The sequence below is a fragment of the Cimex lectularius genome, unplaced genomic scaffold, assembly GCF_000648675.2.
Source record: "Cimex lectularius strain Harlan isolate CLEC.00 unplaced genomic scaffold, Clec_2.1 scaffold209, whole genome shotgun sequence".
Classification (NCBI taxonomy): domain Eukaryota; kingdom Metazoa; phylum Arthropoda; class Insecta; order Hemiptera; family Cimicidae; genus Cimex; species Cimex lectularius.
The window spans coordinates 522,114-538,663 of NW_019392784.1; the positions used below are offsets into that span (position 1 = coordinate 522,114).

Consider the following 16,550-nt stretch of genomic DNA (forward strand, 5'->3'; position numbering starts at 1 on the left):
ATCGATTGATAGTTATCAATAGATTTTGCAGTGTAGCGATTCCAAACAGGAAAATAGTATTCAAGCACTGATCTTACAAGCAATATGTAAATAATGGTCTGATGATTTGCAATACTGTTACAGTCCTTGGCAATGTTGGGACTGAATCGGTCTTTAAGGAAATTTAAGATTGCCTTTCTTTATAAAAATATAATTCCTACTTACTGAAGATGATTCACTCCTTCTCTTGAGTAGTTCTAACTTTTTATAAAGATTGAACAACATACTCACTTCACATTTCTATTAATTTGCTGGTCAAAGCATTAATGGATTATAACGCAATTAATAACTCCACTTACTTAAAATCAGCCAGTAAACAAGAACTCTTAAAACTTTATTTTTAATAGAAGTAGTGTATGAATTCATCTGGTCCAGGTGGTTTGGAAGTTAGATGACGAAAAACAATTTCTAATATGAAATATGTCGAGTTAAAATTTAATTTAATCTAAGTTTACGTGAGGAAAGATTTTTCCTAAAATAAAATTAATAATCTCATAAATGTAAATGACCTTCTGAAGGAAGTCCACTGATTATGTGTAAAAGATAGTACAAAAAGTGCAGTTGCAAATGAAAATTCTTTCAAATTTCATGCTTCTTTAGGTGTATCTCAAGGCCTTCATCTTAGTCCACTTTTGTTTCCTCATTTTATTAATGACATTTTATTGTTTTCTGATACTAAATTTCCACTTTTTGCTGATGCTCTTATAAGGCCAATAAATCAAGTTTTTTCCCCCCTGATGCCGCACCTCATTCAGCTTCCTCCCTTCGTGACAATCGTTCATAGGCTAAAGTTTCACAGCGGTTCAGCAGATGTGTTGTCATATTATCTTCACCACATGCAGTACAAGATGGTAAAAATCAAGTTTTAATTTAATTCAATTATGGCTGGCTGACATACATGAGTTGTAGTATAAGTCTTTAGTTACAAGTAACATGTATAGTATTATTATATAGTTATGGTTTTTGATTTTGAGTAGTCAACTAATTTATCATTGACATGTTCAAATTGAATCTTTTTTTAAATTGCTTTATCTAACTTATATTTCAACTACAATGAGTCCTATCGCTACTTAAAATAATTAAGCAAGTTTCATTTAGGTTCATTTATTATAATAAAGTTGACATATTCAAGTGGACTGCGGCAACATCTTACCAGTCTACGAGTGTGTCGCGATAACCGGTCTGATCGCTTGTCAGGTGGTTGTCGTCAGTATTGTCAAGGTCCATCTCGCCGTGGGCGTTAGCGTTAGGTGCTGTACCTGTCAGGCAAGGGCCTCACTACCGAGGGTGGGGATTATTTTGTACACTGGAATCGTTCTAATTTCCATTCACGGACATGCAAGCCGGCGTTGAATTAAAGGCGATCTAGAAAAATCGGCTTTTTTCCTTTGTCCAAGAGTTAATCAGCCCGGCCGAGCTTTTAACACTGCAATGGCTGTTAATCTCGACAAGTTCAAAGTGGATATTGTGAACGGTTGGAAGGACGTCTTGGACGACAAGACCCAGACGAACTGGTACGCAATTCTCCTAACGCTATAACTAACTTTCCCTCTTATTCCGGTACCTTACTTATTTTCCTGTGACGTTTTAAGGGCCCTTTTCGGGTATGAAGGACAGACGAACAATCTTCAATTCGTATCCAAAGGAGGTAAGAAAAAAACTAAATATATACATAAACCTATATTATTTAGATTTTTAAGCTTAGTCTTCATAACTGAATAACGTGTGTTACAAGGAATCAGCTTACATATTAATTTTTATCCATGTAAGCCTGCTGACATTGACAAGTCACTTCAACCCATGATATGTTAGTATTAATCCAGATTTTTGTTTTTAGATGGAGGTTTGGAAGAACTGAAAGATGAGTTGAATAGTGGTAAAATAATGTATGCTTTTGTGAAGGTGCTGGATCCGAAAACAAGCCTTTCAAAATTTATTCTCATTAATTGGGTAAATTAATTATTTTTGTCGTATTTTACATTTTAATTACGTTTCTCACTCGACCGTAGCAAGGCGAAGGGGCACCTCAGGTTCGAAAAGGCACTTGTGCTAATCATATCAGAGATGTGCGCAATTTATTGACTGGGGCACATTTGACCATCAACGCAAGGAATGAGGAGGAGGTTGAGGAGGATGTAGTCATGGAAAAAGTCGTCAAGTCGACTGGATCCACTTATAGTTTTAAAGAAAGGATTGGTGACGCTGACCGCCAAACAGCACCAGTCGTATGTAGCTTATTTTTATATTTTACACTTTTGAATCTATTCGTGAATTTTTCAGGGGACTGTTTATAAAAGGGTGATACCCAAAAACGAGATAAACGCCGTAGAAAGGGATAAATTTTGGCAAAAGGAGGAAGAAGAGGAAAAACAGAGGCTGGCGGAAGAAAGGAAAAGGAAAGAACAAGCTAAACTTGAAGAAAAGGAAAGGCAAGAAAAAGAGGTATAATTTAATTACAATATTTTATAATTTCAATAAATCACTTCCCTCCAATTCCACTCCAGGCGGAAGAAATGATGAGAAAGAGAGAAAGTCCAGAAAGGATAGTAGTTAAACGAGATTCTATACAAAAAGAGGCCGAAGAGATAATAAAACAGAGAAATTTTGACGCCAGGGCTGTATTTGAAAAGAACACATCTGCAGGACAGATGAATTCGAGAAGATCATCTGTCAAAGAGAATAATTTCTATGGTAGTATACATTGTACATTGTTTTAGAATGAAGAAATAATAAAAGAATAAAGTTTCAGATGTTCAGAAGAAATCCTGCGATCCTCCAAATTCAACGGAAAAACTAAGTGAAACCCAGACAACAACCACTAGTGTGAACAACGAAAAAGTAACTTTTTATTTCCTCTTTTTCAATTTTAATTTTCAACAATGTCAAACATCAATTGTGACAAAAATTAAGATTTTAAATTTAAAGCTTCGGGGCATTGTTCACGATTTAAAAGCTGTCATTGAAAAATAAAATTTCTTGTTTTCTGATGGCAACGTGGTAAACTACAATTTTATTTTAGCAAGTTCTTGATGAACCACCCAAAGAAGTACCTAAAGTTGAACAAAATCCCACAGCTGAAGATGAACAAAATACATATTTGGACCCTGGGTTTTTAAATGAAACAGAGCTTCTGGAAGAATTTGTCAATTTGGGCATCAAGGCTGAAGCCCTTTATGACTATCAAGCTGGTAATTTTAATATCTACATGTACTTACATAAAAAAAATCTTAACTCATTACCAAAATTCCAGCGGATGAAACTGAGATTTCCTTTGACCCCGGAGACATAATAACGCACATAGACCAGATCGACACCGGCTGGTGGCAGGGGCTCGCTCCCAACGGGACTTTCGGCCTTTTCCCTGCCAATTACGTGCAATTGTTATAAAATATTGAAAAAAAAATTTTAATTATTATAGTTAGATAATTTTACAGGATGACCCTGTTCAGTCAAACCCTAAACATTATTAATGTTTTTCATGAGCAATGAGTTGCAAGACTGTTATAGTATACATTTTATATAATCCTAAATTTAAAAAAAAAGTCAGCTTGCAATGTTACATTGTTCTTCCCTTAAATTAATGGTTGATTTTAATTAATGGAATGTTGTATTAATAATTTACTCCAATATATTATTTGAATACAGAGGATAATAATTCAATAATCTGTAAATTATTCTAGGGCCATAGCAGCCTATTATTGTCCTAAGATTTTATTGTGTACTTAATTTTTATTTATGTTGTACTGATTGATCAAACTTTTTTAACAATAAAAAAATTAAATTTTATAGGATTGTCGCTTTCCTTTATCCTTGAAATAATGAGAGATGAAATAGGAATTTTGTATATATAAAAAAAGTATCAACATTCAATTTTTACACCAAAAATAAAATTTAAAAATATATCCATTACATTTGTTTGTCATAAATAATTTATGTTTATTCAAATAACTACACAAACAATCCCTACATTGCTAAAATTCGTGATTACACTTTATTTTTGGATTCCAGAAACAAGGAGAGGAGGAATCAAATTTCAATATAAAATATATTTATTTACAAAAACAAAAAAATTAGTATTAATCTTTTCATTATTTTACACGTTTAAGGCAAAAGGTCATGAAGAAAGGGAATTATTTTTAATTGCTTAAATTTCACAGTATATAAATTATTACAGTTATAATTTGTAACAAAAGTATCTATAATATAGTCAACAATGATATTTTCAATAATTACAATTTGTTGCTAAATAAATAATTTATAAAACATACTTCAAACATCTTACACAATATCACCCAAATTTACAACCAAATTTAAAAAATAAAATTCCTATCGTGTAATTAAGATTAATTTAAAGTTCATCAATTCAAAATCAAAGGTTAAATCAAATCCGAATCAACTGGATACAATATTATATTCCACCTTCGCTATAATTTACATAAATATAATTACAAAAAATGATGTCATACAACAAATAGATGTGTAAAACAAGGAAGCAGAACATAGATCACCAAAGTTAGTAATAAACTTTCTTTTCTTTTTTTTATAACCCAAAGACCATTTATTGTCTTTCCAAATATAAAGTATGTATGTCGTATGAGAACATATCTGATTTACAGAATGAAATGGAAATGTGTTATCAGTTTAGAGTCTAATGATCTTTTTAAAACACAATTAACAGCTTAGTTATTGCAGCAAATATTAAATAAAGATTAATGAGCATGAAAAAAATGATTACTGTGTCAATGGGAGGGGGAAGACTGACCAAAATGATCAGGGAGAATCAAACACATTTAGTATAAACATTGGGTTAAATCATTAATTTAAAAAATATATATATTAAAAAATGTTAACATAAAAAATATACTGGTGTACTTCTAATAGTTATAATATAATAAAATTAGAGAGAAACTATTAAAATAAACTAAGGAATTCTAAATTAATTAAAAAAGTATCAACACAAAATTTGTTGTTAGAGGAAATCATACAAAACAGGCCCTAATGGAAAATCACTGATCAGTCATGACGATATGGAGAGTGTGAAACTTTGGCTAATAGGGGAAAAAAATAAACAAAAATTGTTTAATACAAAATACCGTTCAATGGAAGAAACCTACTCGGTATTTAAAGGAAAACAAGGGATCTCCTAAATTTTCAGATAAGAGAGAATATTTAAGTAATTAAAAGCGAAACATTTCATTTACAGCGGGGAGGAATGAAGATCACATAAAGAACTCTTCAGTTGATTCGGATAAAGAAAGTCACGTCCTAGACACAAGTGGTTGATCCAGAATCGATATCTCTATCTGCAGTGGTTGATATTAAAGAAAATATTTTTGTCTAAATTTTATTGTAATTAGTAAATAAAAATTCACAGATGGAAAGGATACAACTCGAAGACCCCTGTCAACCGGATTGGTGAGGAGAAGCCCTCTCGGCTTATACACCCTTTCATTTTGCTCCTGTACAAATTTTGCTACTTTTCTCAGACACTGAAAGTGAAATTTTGTTTAAGTTTTAATAATAATTATAAATAAATGTTAATTTAAAAAAATACCTTTTCATAATGTGTTTGGGTACAAATATACATTAAATAAGCAGTAAGACAAGCCATACAGCCTTCACAGTATGTCGAACAAGTACCCTCTTCAGCTTCTCTAAAATATGCGTTCAACTGGCTGACAGTGTTTTCAAAAGCTGCTCTGTCCAACTGAAAAATATAAAAAGAGCCAGAAGTCAACAACTTAAGAATATTTAATTCTATCCTGATCATCCTGGTCTGCCTATTCTCACCAGCTTTGTCAGACAAATTTTGGAATTTTGCAATCTTTACATATTCAACAACTGAAAATAGTGTAATGCTGAAAACAGAACAGGATGATCTATCGGGTTGTCCGGAAAATAATGCAGGATTTTGGTATTAAACAAAAAAAAAGAAACTAGTTACTTTAAAGCAATGTTCTTTAATCAAAATAATTTCCCATACNCTTAAAATCCTGCATTATTTTCCGGACAACCCAATAGGTCATAGACCTCAGCACAAATTATAAATAAATTGATGTGTTGTTTCAAAGAAAAAAATTCATGAACATGAAAAATAATTTTAGATGTAGTTTAGGTATTTCCGATCATTTTGGTCTACTAGGTGTGTCCGTAATATAACAGGTCTGATATATCCTGCAGATCATAGGAAGAAATCTCACAAACTCGATTATTGAAGCCAGCCGGCAATTTATTGTACATTGCAAGAGCTGGAATAGCGGTGGAAACAATAAAATTACCCTCGCGTTCAGGGAAGAGGGGCAACGAAGAGGCTGATAAACTGGCTGAGGAAAATTTGATGATGTACTAGCCCTGAATCCTTTTGTGGCATACCAAACTGCCAAAAAAGTTGATCCATCAGGCAATGGATTAAAAATAAGTCCTCCACTCAATGGGAATGTAGCCCAGGGCAAAGTTCATTAAAGGACCAAAGCAGAACCTAACGATAGAAATACTAAATCTAGGACGTGTTAGTAGTGTGGCCGAGGAGTGGTTAGAGCAGTGATTCCCAAATTGCTACTTACTACGAAAATTACTACAAGCGCACCACTAAAAAAAAAAATAANATATATATTTTTTACAAAAAAACCCTAAAAACTAAGACCCTGGAGGCCATCCAATCTCAACATGGATGTTAACGAGACAGCTGCAATTGTGTGTTTTATATTATTGGACAAAAAAAATTGCTTTTATATTGTTGCCATTAAGTGCGTTCAAACTGCAAGTTTTTCAATTTCACAAGAAAGTCAGGAGTTTTGATTATTTATTAAATAAAATTGCAGACAAAATAAGAGGTTTAGATATATCAATGCTTTTCTAAATTGGAAACGAATTACTGTATTATCATAAAGTTCATGCTGATATACAATTTTTTTTTTTTACTTGGGACACCGCAGAAAAATTATATGGGTGGCAGAAAAAGTTTGGGAATCAGTGGGTTACAGAGTTCAACACATATTTGCCAGACTAACAGTTCTGGGTTCGAATCCCAGTGTTTCCCATAATTTTTTAATTGATTATAGTATGAAAAATGAATTGTGAAGTGGTTTGACACACAACTGTTGAAAGGTCCTTCATGACAGAAATTGCTTTATTTTACTTTTTTAACTTAATAGTTGGATTGTGAACTGGACGCTGCAGATTCTGTAGGCATATGTATAGGACTTCGAGTGGCAGAAAAAAGCCTGTGATATGGCCGAGAAGAAGAAGAAGCAGTGGACCAGTCCTCTGTTGGTGCAAAGGCTTATGTAGGCTGAGATTCCTACTTCTGGAAGAGGAAAAGCCCAGGCCTGAAGAATATACATGAGTCTTTAAAAAAGCTTTGGGATCTGGTAAAAAAAAAACCTTAAGCTTAATGAAGAACTCTAGTCAACAATGGAGATGCATCACAGATCAATACTGGTCGCGATGCACAGAACGTAAAGAGGCTGATTCCTTCTCTAATCTAATACAACATATAAAGAATACAGAAAATAAGCAAATGAAAATAAAATGCTAAGTGGATGCAGACAAGTTTCAAGGCATTGCTTTTTTTCATTCCCGTACGATAATTCTGCTATCTGCCCACACTTGTAACAAGTTACCTTTCCTTCTAGCTCTGGTGGAAACAACGCCTGGAATTTCACAGTCGTCCCATCTCCGTAATCCCTTTGAACAAACACTTTCATGCACAGTTGTGTCTGCGGAGGCCTTGGAGCTACAAGGTCCATCGGGCCTGTATTATTAGCCTAAGCGACAAACAAAGACACTCAAATCAAATTTATTTTTTTTTTTTATTTTTTTTTTTTTACAAAGTGCTAACAACAAAGGATTGTACACAACACTTACCAAACCTTTTCCAGGCTTCATATTGCTCGCCTCGTAAAAATAACAAATAAATAAAACGTATATACATGTGAAAACAATAGTTACGACTAACTGAATTCCATTTCTAGCCCGCTTGGAATGAAAATCGACGGATCCCAGACTTGGAAAAAAAGCATAATACTCGTCCAAAACAGAACAGAATCTAGGAACAATGATTGTGGTTTTGACGTAAGAATAAGAACAAGAACAGGGACTAACAACTTCTGGTTATAGAAGAGTAGACCCACTGCCTTTGAGATAGCGAGGCCTTGACGTCTAACGCTCACCCCGCATACATAATGACATACATAAAAATACATTGGCAAAGATGTTCTTTCAATTTACTACACAGATCAATTGCTCCAGCATAAAGTGATGAACATATTCCTATGTTTTCTATGTTGTGATCTTTTTTAGGTATATTTATGTATATTAAACATTCTTTAAGCTATTTTCTTACTTTACGTATTTATAATACTTACAACATAATGTAATGAATGAATATCTACCTCTTCATTGGCGATATTGATCTAATTATACTTTTTGTTATCAACAATATTCACTTTGATCGAATAATTTTAGATACTATTATTTCATTATGAAGTAAAGAATTTTTGTAGTTGAATAAGCTTTAATTTGTCATAATAATCAAAATTACACATACATAATGACATGCATAAAAAATACATTTATGAAGATGTTATTTTAATTTACCACACAGCTCATTCGTTCCAACATAATGTAATGAACATATTTCTATGTCTTCTTTGGCGAATATTGATCTATATTTTTTGTTATCAACAAGTTTCACTTTAATAATATTCGAATAATTTTAGATACTATTGTTTAATTATGAAGTAAAGAATTTTTGTAGTTGAATAAGCTTTAATTTGTTATAATCTCAAAATTACACATACATTGATGAAGTGTTCTTTCAATTTACCACAAAACTCAATTATTTCAAGTTTAGTATATTTTAGTATAATACTATTTTTTTAGTATACAGCATAGTATATTTTAAGTTAAATTCTTTCGTTATTTTTATAGCATTAAAATATTTTTCATATAAATTATTTAACTTCACTTCTGTACATGTATGTTCGTTTCCATATTTAATTTTATATTATTTTTAATTAACAATTTTACTGAATGTAATTCAACTAAGTATGCTTATTTTTATGTAATTGCTTGCAAATATTATTTATATAACATTTTAAAATATACTATATAATTTACAATAATTTAAAAATTTAATTTTTTTTATTAATGTAATTTTTATGTTCTGTAATAAACCAAATTTTCTTTGAAAGAATAATTTTAAATACTATTATAACTAAAGTATATAAGTATAGATTTTGTTTAGTTAAATAAGCTTTAGTTTGTCAGCATAATCAAAATTTCACATACATTAAAATACGTAAATATTGACGAAGATGTTTTTTCAATTTACCACACAGTTCATTTGCGCCAACATAATGTAATGAATGTACTTCTACGTCGTGTTCATTGGCAAATATTGATGTAATTATACTTTTTGAAATCCACACTATTCAATTTGATCGAATAATTTAGATACTACTATTTAATTATAAAGTAAAGACTTTTTTTTTAGCTGACTTAATTTGTCAGAATAATCAAAATTGTTTTATAAATAGTTATTAAAGTTACAATACATAACATTTTAGGAAATTATATTTATTCACTTGCAAGAAATAGTATCCTGCTTGTACCAAAGGTCTAAATTTTTAAAATTGCAATCCTGAAAAGTTTTCTTTTGTTTTTCTTAGCAATTTTTCCCTGAGTGTGCAAAAATATAATTAGTACTAGTTTTAATATATTATTGCATATAAGTTTAATGGTCATAATTGATCATGTTAATTATTTTAATTAATTATACTTTTCATCTCAACCAAGACCTTAGATAAAAAGTATAATTAATTGAACTAGTTTGAATATGATTTGAGGACTTAATAGAAGGTTGCCATTCCTTGGCTCCTTGTAAAGAGTGAGTAAGAATACCCCAATATGAGAATTGGCTTGACAACAGCAAGTATCTATTCTGATTCTTGGAGGAAACAAGGTTGTTTTATTGCAAATAGTGTTGACATTGTTGTGTGTGTTGAGAGTGAATGTATTTATTAACATAAATGAGCAGTATGAGAGGGTCGATGGCGAAATATTGAGTACCCACCAAGCCTTAATTAGGTTAGTTATATAGTAGGTGTCAAGGGTGATGGAAGAATAGTGAGTACCCCACAACTTTATCTGAGTAAATGGTATGTAATAAGAAATAATGTATTTAAGAATGAATGAGAGGGTGAATCAAATTGAATATGGAGAATGATTGTGTTGGGGGATGAAATGACCTATCTGTTGATAGCCCGTCATAAGATCGGCAACCTAGACTGCCTACACATACACCTGGGGTTGGTGATTCTCATGGCTTACTATCCAGCTATTCAGACTTCTTTTTCATTTCTGTAACATTTTCAACTTTTCAATGGATTCGGTTTGAAAATGTGTCAAATGGAAACAAGTTAGGAAAACCAAACCTTAAATAAATTATAAATTTTACTGAAGAAATTATATACATAAAAGTCTTATAAAAACAATGTTAACGTTTAATTCTTGGTTTTAACCCCTTTCGCAAATGATTTCGACTACACTTGGTTCCATGAGAACCGGGTTTGTACATCTATTAATAGCACTGCTCAGGATCTCATCAAGAAGTAGATGAACAATTCTGAAAAAAAGACAAACACTGTAAGTATTTGACGTAGTATAAAAAATATATATTACTTTTCATCAGAAACATATCTCCAGAGGTAAAGTTGCAAGTAATGGACGTCAATCTGAATTTGCTGCAGTCCGTATTTGCTAAATGTTTTCAATCGCACACATTCTAAAAAGGTCTAAGAAACAATAACAGATCAATTTACGAAAATATGTATTTCTAATTGTAATATATACTTTTAAACCAATTTTGATAACACCAGTCAAAACTGAAACTTTGGTCAGTTCGACGGGAGAGAATATTTCTATCTTATCTGAAAATATCTTGTTGAGGTTGTGGGTGTAGCTGTGGCCAGTGGATGGCGACCAAACTGAAGGACCGACAGACCTGTATCAAACAGATTATTAAAAAATTAAACATTTAAAAATTAAAATTAAGTATTAAAAAAAACCTATGGTGGTGGTGACGAGAACCAGAACCAGGTTCTGTTGGCTGAACCCCCTCCTCAAACAAAGAACCAACAGCTGAATCAGATGAAGCTAACTCTTCCATCACTCTCTTCATGACCGGCCTCACTGTCCTCGGCTCAGATCCAGTGGCCCAATCTCGAGTCTCAATTGACTTACGAACCATCTGAATTTCAATAAATAAAAATTAAAAAATACTTATTTCTTTTAAACTGGTGGATTTTGAAGTCTGACTGACACGGCTTATGATGTTCCCTTGCACCTTGACATAATGATTGATCAGCTCTTGAGCATCTGTTTGCATCTCCTTGCACAATTCCTCTTTCTGAGTGTTAGTTTGCGCTGTCGGTTTTGTGTTAAACCACTCGTCAACAAGACATAACTAGAAATACATTAAAATCATAAGCGATTGAGTTATTCGACAAAATAAATAAAAATTACTAGATAATTGATGTGTGTCGACGAAAATTCTAAACAGACACTGGCCAAAATAAGAAGTGTAGAAAGTGAAGGTGTTTGGTTTTTTGTGAAACCCATAACTGTTTTATTAATATAATGGATGAAATTTATAACCAACGTATTCCTCATTGAATTTGCAGAGAACTTTGCAATGAAATTTTTGTCAATCGCAAATGAAAGTTCTGGTTGAATGAATAGCTGAAAATTTCATTTATGTTGAGTAAAGTTTCTAATTAGAAAAATACTAATTACCCACGGTGAAATGGCCTAAAACACCTTTCACACTCTCAACAATGTTCAGTACTAAATTTGTAGAAAGTTCACTAATGTCGGTCTGTCCTTGGGCCACACTCTGCCTCACGCCGCGGATCAACTCGTTAAGTTTTTCCTCAAGCGTTTCTCTCTGTGAAACAGCTTGTTTTTCTCCAACTTCGATAATTAACTGTATACCCCTCCTAAAATTGTTAATTTACAAGTTTGTTTTCAAGATAATAAATTCAATGTAATACTCACATAGCAAATTGATTATCATTAAAAAGGGTGGTAACAGAGCAGAGCTTTGAGTAGAATATATCTAGAGACTGAACTAAAATAGGAATGTCTGATCGTTCCAGTTCGATAAAAACACGTGCCCGTATGCACTCTAAAAATTTTTCCATTTGCTCAAATATAAATTCACTCAATCTTCGACCTGCATCTTCAGCATCCTCATGACTGGTACTAAAAAATTCTGAATAAACAACCATAAAGTAATTTTTTACATTATACATACCCATCAGCTGGGGTGGAAATAAATACATTCTTATAAGACGTCACAACAAGGCAGAGCTCACAGAGAAAGCCTTTATTTGCAATATTAACAAAATCCACCAAATCCTTTAAACAATTACAAAAATATATATTTGCTTTATAAACATTATCGTTTTAAAACTTACATCACCAGTATTTTCAGATTCCAGTATGAAAATGTTATCATGGAGCCTCGAGGCTGCATGCTCCAAATACTGAGAATAAAGACTTTGTACAGGCTCGTCCAACTTTAAAAGAAGCTCAACACTTTCCGTCAATTCTTTTGGTGTCGCCTGAAAAGGAAAACTTTCAACGTTCTAGGAAAAAACTGACTACAAAATTGAAATTACTTCTTTACTCTTGAATTGTTCATGCAATTTTTCCTTAAGTTGATCGATAATGCTCAAACAATCCGTTCTGATTCCACTGAAAGACTCCAAGTGGGCATAATGATCCAGAACGTGCCGGGTCTGCATATAATCTTGAACAGCCTAGATAAATTTATTATTCATATAATGACCATATATTTTTTTTAAAAATATATTTTGTAAGTCACCTGGGAATAAGATCCTTCCTCGATCAATATTTTCAACTTGTTAGGAAGTTTGAAGAGAAACTGCAACCTTTCCAAGAGGGAATGGGTTGCTGAAAGTTTTGCTATTTGTTGCCTTGTATCCTATATTTAAAAAAAAAATCTAATTTATAATCTGATACTTTGAAATATAATTAATTCAAGTAATTTTACGTGAAGCGTGTTAGAAATTTGCCCAGAGAAAAGTGTTATCGAATCCATGTTTTTGCCCAGAGAGTCCATTTCGGCCTCCATTTGTTTAAAATCAGTTTTCATCTGAAAATCCATTTATTAAAAATTTGAAAGTTATTAAATCAATACAATACAGTACCTTTCTTATTGTGTCAGTCGCTGATATAAACTTATTGTAATTTTCATACACCAAAGTCTGCATGTCAGAATGTAAGCTTTGGGTGTCTTTGACAATAATGTCTTCTTTGTCAATTACTTCCCTCAAATCATTTTCCTGTAGTCATACAGATAACAATATTATGTTATACTTATTAATTTTTAAATATTGAGCGCATATATAAACAATTCATTAGCTCCAGGAAGTTCTGAACAAACTGCTCGAACAATATTAAATAAGTATGGATTGATGGCGTTTCACCTATTCAGAGAACCAGAATTCACCAGAACACACAGCTTCATTTGGCCCGAGACCACCAACAACTGGAATTTATTCTAGTCATGAAGTAGTCAAATATGGTGTACTTCAGGGATCCATTTTAGGACCTATATTTTTTGTGATATATTTAAATGACTTAAAAGCTTTTGTAAATAGTACAGATAAGAATATTTCACACTTCCAACTTGCTGATTATACTAATTTTATTAGTAAATAAAATATAAAAAAATTGACAAAAATATTAAATGATGTGGTAATTTTTATGCTAACTTCCTAGCTATACATGTGAATAAAAATCACTTCATCAGTTATGATATTGAAAACAAAACTGTAAACTTTCTAGTTTTGTACTAGATAATAAGCTTAAATGAATTGGCACAATCATATTGACTATATATGCAGAAAACTTGCCTTGATCTGTTTTATACTAAACATAGTGATAGTATGATATCCATATACTATAAACTGTATATTTATCATTATTTCAAGGAATTGTAAATTAAGGCATTAGATTTTGGCGAGGAGAAACATATGCAGAAAAATACTAAAAATGAAAAAAACACTAAGAATAATCTTTAAGAAAAAAACGGAAGGATGATAGTAAACCACTAGCCAAGGAGCTGAAAGCAATGACCGTACCTGCTCTATACATTTACTCTAGTCTAAACTATATTAAGGAAAGCCATATTATTGAGACTCGCTTGAAACAACCAAGATAAATACTAGAAATTGTAATAATTTAGTAATACCTTTCTGTTTAATGAAAAAACAGCAAATAGCCCAGAAAACAGTGCAATTCGGACATACAACATGCTCCTCAATAAGATCCAATAAGATAAAATCATTACTGACTAATAAATTCATAGCATTTGTAAAAAAATTATTAATAGAAAATCCTATATGACCACAAGGATGAATTCAAGGTTGTAAAAAGCAAATAAATTGTATATTTATTTTTTGATGTTGGTACAATGAACTTGTGAACACAATAGGGATAGGGATAAAAGAGGCAGCAACAAGGTCTACTGCACCTCGACCTGAATTGATCTATTGTGTTCCCCTGTTTTTTATATTAACCAGCCTCCACAGCTTTGCCAGCAGCTCCTTGGTGTAGGATCTTGCTTGTGGCTTTTCTGGTAGTAATTGCAAGAACCTGGACCAACATAGACATTCACAGAAACATAAAATGTATTCTACAGTCTTCTCCTCAGCACAGTACCTGCACAGTGTTTCTTCTGTATGTATTCCTATCTGGTGCATGTGCCTTCTTAAGTGGCAGTGCCATGTCAGGAGTCTAACCAGAATCCTGGTTCTGTTTTCAGTTGCCTTCCAGTAATTCTTTTGAAACTTTTGCGGATGGTCCTTCTATGAATATCTTCACGCGCCTCATCCCTGTGGTGTTGTTCCACCAGGTTTTGGTCTCATTAAGGATCCATTTTAAGATGTATCCTCTTTTGTGGCAGGCTGTTAGGGCGCAGTAGGGTTCTGGGCCAAGAGAGTCCATGTTGGCTAACATGTCAACCTTTTCGTTGCTCTATGTTCTGAGTATCCAGGGATCCATGCCAGGTTCAGGTGTGAACACAATAAAAACTATTATATTCTGTGTATCGTTTAGTGATCGTTAGTTAATGGTTATTTGGAGATTGTGAGATGCAATCTGGTGTGATGTAGGTTTAGAAAAACATTTTCTTTATCATGCCAACATTTCGATCTTTGAAAGATAATCTCAATAAAGATCGAAATGTTGGCATGATGAAAGAAAATGTTTTTCTAAACTTCTCACCACACCGCATTTCACGATCTCCAAACAATCATTCTATTGTATGGTGACAAGTCTGGAGTACTTCAACATTGAGGAAGTTGAGAAGGTACACACCAGACCACCCTCTCTATATTAAAACATCTATCTACCATGACGATTTACAGCTAAACCATGAACTTTCATCTATAATACATCAGGAAAGTATCGAGTCAAACTACTAGTAGGTGATGTGGCTCCTGGCAGATGTACTAATATACGAAAGACAGTACAAACATCTGTCAGAACTAGGGAGACAGTCAATAATAGTAAGCTACATGTTAGATTGAAGTGTGACTTGGTCGCCCGCCTATCTATGCTTATCTGGATTTAGACCAGGGCCACAGCTACATATACGGTCTCCATATGATAACTTAAATGAGTCGCTCGTCGTCAGAGCAAGGGGTGAATTTCTGTAGTTGAACCACCAGCCATGGAGACCATATCTTTACCTGTTCACTACATAGTCTCAATGTACATGGCAGTGGCTTGATCATCAGGAAAAACAAAAGAAGAAGAGAGAAAACAAACAATCATAAGCAATAGCTAAATTTACTGTATAGGTTCTAGATAATCTAGAATATATAATAATCTAGGAAATTTAACTGCATAACTAAATCTTCTGCGTGTCCTTTAAACAAATCTGAAGAAATTTTAATTTGTTCTTGTTTTAATGTTTTCCAGGTCCTATATTATGTCTGCATGATAGATTTTAGCAGTATGGAAGGCTGGGGTTGAATATTTTCTTACCTTCTATAAGGATGAAACCATATTTTAACGTACCTTAAGCAGTTTTTGAAGGAACATGTCAGGATTGAAGTACTGTCCATTAATGTCGTACGGATTTCCCAATTTCCCTTTTCCTTCCATTTTTTCCATATTTGATTTACTTACTGAAGAAAACCCAGGGTTTATCAGTTTATCAGTTTGACATTTTAGAACAGTAAACACACGAGTGAGGTTTTTCTGCAATCCCAGCAGACATAAAACTTTACAAGGATCCCCCAAAAAATTCCCTTTTCCAAAACAAAGTACCACAACTTTAGAACATTCATTAAAGACCATTAAAATAATTTTATTGTGAAATTTAAGTAAATAATATCACAAATATATAAAAAAACACAAAACTCTTAAAATAAAACAATATAATACATTATATGAAAATATGTCAAACAAACAAT

The 16,550-nt window shown here is 32.5% G+C and overlaps 3 protein-coding genes across 4 annotated transcripts; 1 reads left to right on the forward strand and 2 right to left on the reverse strand.

Annotated features, from left to right (window-relative positions):
* The first annotated feature begins 1,143 nt into the window (after positions 1–1,143).
* On the forward strand, positions 1,144–3,825 carry LOC106667373 (drebrin-like protein). Of its 2 annotated transcripts, none has more exons than XM_024227823.1 (9): positions 1,144–1,553; positions 1,632–1,687; positions 1,877–1,989; positions 2,049–2,264; positions 2,320–2,481; positions 2,544–2,730; positions 2,789–2,877; positions 3,059–3,227; positions 3,290–3,825. In XM_024227823.1, the coding sequence occupies exons 1-9, from the start codon at positions 1,471–1,473 to the stop codon at positions 3,424–3,426; spliced, it is 1,212 nt and encodes a 403-aa protein (XP_024083591.1). In that variant the 5' UTR covers positions 1,144–1,470; the 3' UTR covers positions 3,427–3,825. The 2 variants fall into 2 exon arrangements, with proteins under 2 accessions (XP_024083591.1, XP_024083590.1); XM_024227822.1 differs by having other exon boundaries at positions 1,153–1,553; positions 2,783–2,877.
* Positions 3,826–4,573: 748 nt separating this feature from the next.
* LOC106667429 (golgin subfamily A member 7) lies at positions 4,574–8,170 on the reverse strand. The gene is made up of 5 exons (XM_014395385.2): positions 7,906–8,170; positions 7,662–7,805; positions 5,594–5,746; positions 5,427–5,528; positions 4,574–5,342 (listed from the first exon to the last, which is right to left on the reverse strand). The coding sequence occupies exons 1-5, from the start codon at positions 7,924–7,926 to the stop codon at positions 5,298–5,300; spliced, it is 465 nt and encodes a 154-aa protein (XP_014250871.1). The 5' UTR covers positions 7,927–8,170; the 3' UTR covers positions 4,574–5,297.
* Positions 8,171–10,476: 2,306 nt separating this feature from the next.
* LOC106670279 (vacuolar protein sorting-associated protein 51 homolog) lies at positions 10,477–16,335 on the reverse strand. The gene is made up of 15 exons (XM_014400466.2): positions 16,153–16,335; positions 13,275–13,409; positions 13,118–13,219; positions 12,929–13,048; positions 12,723–12,863; positions 12,519–12,665; positions 12,356–12,459; positions 12,097–12,303; positions 11,840–12,038; positions 11,566–11,781; positions 11,363–11,506; positions 11,109–11,290; positions 10,894–11,044; positions 10,723–10,835; positions 10,477–10,666 (listed from the first exon to the last, which is right to left on the reverse strand). Exons 1-15 carry the CDS (start codon positions 16,246–16,248, stop codon positions 10,558–10,560), a joined length of 2,166 nt encoding a protein of 721 aa, XP_014255952.1. The 5' UTR covers positions 16,249–16,335; the 3' UTR covers positions 10,477–10,557.
* Between the last annotated feature and the right edge of the window lie 215 nt (positions 16,336–16,550).

Coding starts and splice junctions, on each gene's coding strand:
- LOC106667429 (XM_014395385.2), bottom strand. CDS start 7,926: ATGAAGCCTGGAAAAGGTTTG. Junction 7,806..7,905: donor TGAAGCCTGGAAAAGGTTTG/GTAAGTGTTGTG, acceptor TTTGTCGCTTAG/GCTAATAATACAGGCCCGAT. Junction 5,529..5,593: donor CCCAAACACATTATGAAAAG/GTATTTTTTTAA, acceptor TTTCACTTTCAG/TGTCTGAGAAAAGTAGCAAA.
- LOC106670279 (XM_014400466.2), bottom strand. CDS start 16,248: ATGGAAAAAATGGAAGGAAAAGGGAAATTGGGAAATCCGTACGACATT. Junction 12,666..12,722: donor AACAATTCAAGAGTAAAGAA/GTAATTTCAATT, acceptor TTTCCTTTTCAG/GCGACACCAAAAGAATTGAC. Junction 10,667..10,722: donor AGATATGTTTCTGATGAAAA/GTAATATATATT, acceptor TCTTTTTTTCAG/AATTGTTCATCTACTTCTTG.
- LOC106667373 (XM_024227822.1), top strand. CDS start 1,471: ATGGCTGTTAATCTCGACAAGTTCAAAGTGGATATTGTGAACGGTTGG. Junction 1,990..2,048: donor AATTTATTCTCATTAATTGG/GTAAATTAATTA, acceptor ACTCGACCGTAG/CAAGGCGAAGGGGCACCTCA. Junction 2,731..2,782: donor CAAAGAGAATAATTTCTATG/GTAGTATACATT, acceptor AAAAGAATAAAG/TTTCAGATGTTCAGAAGAAA.